Below are 1,532 nucleotides of genomic sequence, written 5' to 3'. Positions count from 1 at the left end.
TTTAAAGATTAATAAAAATTCATGAACCCATGCACAACAAAATCTCTTACCTTTTAAACTATTCAATACCATACCTCACTCAGAGTCCTGTTTCTGTCAAAGGTGATAGTAATATAATCAACTACAAAATAGAAAAGTGACAAGAATTACAAACAGAAGGGTCAGTGTTAATAAAACAGACTGCATAAAGGAGTTGGAAACAACCCAAATTTCCATCAGCAGATGAATGGATTAAAAAACTGGAGTACTACGCATCCCTAAAAAGCAGTGATGAACGCAGAGAGCACATCGCCGCATGGGAAGAACTGGAGGAAATCATACTAAGCGAAGTAAGCCAAGCACAAAAGGACAAGCAAAACACGAGTCTGCTGAGGTAAAATTAAAAATGCAAAAGGGACATAGGGAAAAAGCTACTGTGTATAAACATTCCTAGGGTGAGGTCCAGGTAGTATGGCAGGGGCCAGACCAAATCCAGGGATACATATGGTAGCCAACTAGAAAAGAGAGGGGGGAGAAAAAAAAGAAAGAAAAAGACATGGGTAGAAGGGGAACAGGGCACTAACCCACCCAAGGGGAGGATATTGTTTATATCTCCACAGGGAAAGGGGATCAGACTTCAACCCAGTGCTCCAAGACGTGAATGCAACATGCTGGCATGAAGCAGGGAACCAATAGAGAGGTCTGAAGGACTGGCCCCAATCCCAACTTGGTGGACAGCCCCCTCTCCCTGCAGAAGAATTCACCTCAGAGGACAGCACTGAAGCTACAGCTCAGGGAGAGGGATATGTCTGATCAGAGAACACGGGAGCAAATGAAGGGAGAGGCAGAGAGAGTGGAACACATCCTCGCCCACCAAGCCCTGAGGATGATATTCCCGCTCAGAGCAGCCAAAGCACAGAGATGACCATAGGGCCAGCTCCACTACGAGACTCGATGTCCCTCACTGACCCATAGAGTTACGGGGGACAACACTGAAGAAACAGTGCGAGAATTGCGCCCAATCTGACCCCACCACACTGAAGCAAAACACTAAGGGTGTGCAACAGAACAGCAAGGGGAACAGAACAATGAAGTCCCCAGGGAATACCAAAAATAGACTTTGGGGCCAGGGTGTGGCACCCCATTAGACTCCACCGGAAAACACTCCTAAAGGTCAACAGACCGTGAGCTATTTACAGGCCCTTCTTTTTTGTTTGTTTGTTTTGTTGTTATTGTTTTGTTTTCTTTTCTTGCTTTGCTTGGCTCTGTCTTATTTTTGTGTGCATAATCTTATCTCTGCAGGTCTATCTAGATAAGATAGGCTGGATAAACAAGCTGGAGGAGAAAACAATGGGATCGATGGTTCCAGTGGGGACATGGGAGAGGGGGAGGTGGGGGATAGGAATTGGGTATTAACAACCCCAGGGACAAGGGAACAACAAATGATTTAAAATTGATGGCGAGGAGGGTGAAGGAGGCCTGGTAGGGCTTGATCAAGGGCAATGTAACCGAGAAGAGTTACTGAAACCCAAATGAAGGCTGAACATGATAGT

General features: G+C 45.6%; 1 protein-coding gene across 1 annotated transcript in view; it reads right to left on the bottom strand.

The window, feature by feature from the left end:
* The window catches only part of CATSPERB (cation channel sperm associated auxiliary subunit beta), a 153,748-nt gene that overhangs the window by 113,369 nt on the left and 38,847 nt on the right, over positions 1 to 1,532 (bottom strand). The window contains exon 11 of the mRNA XM_013003687.1: positions 75 to 121. Coding sequence (XP_012859141.1) covers positions 75 to 121 — 47 coding nt within the window. The remainder of the gene's footprint in view (positions 1 to 74; positions 122 to 1,532) is intronic.

The sequence above is a fragment of the Echinops telfairi genome, unplaced genomic scaffold (assembly GCF_000313985.2).
Source record: "Echinops telfairi isolate 266 unplaced genomic scaffold, ASM31398v2 ScPeMD7_18;HRSCAF=68, whole genome shotgun sequence".
Classification (NCBI taxonomy): Eukaryota; Metazoa; Chordata; class Mammalia; order Afrosoricida; family Tenrecidae; genus Echinops; species Echinops telfairi.
Note: the sequence above shows the minus strand (reverse complement) of the source record. Positions and strands in the feature narration are given on the sequence as shown.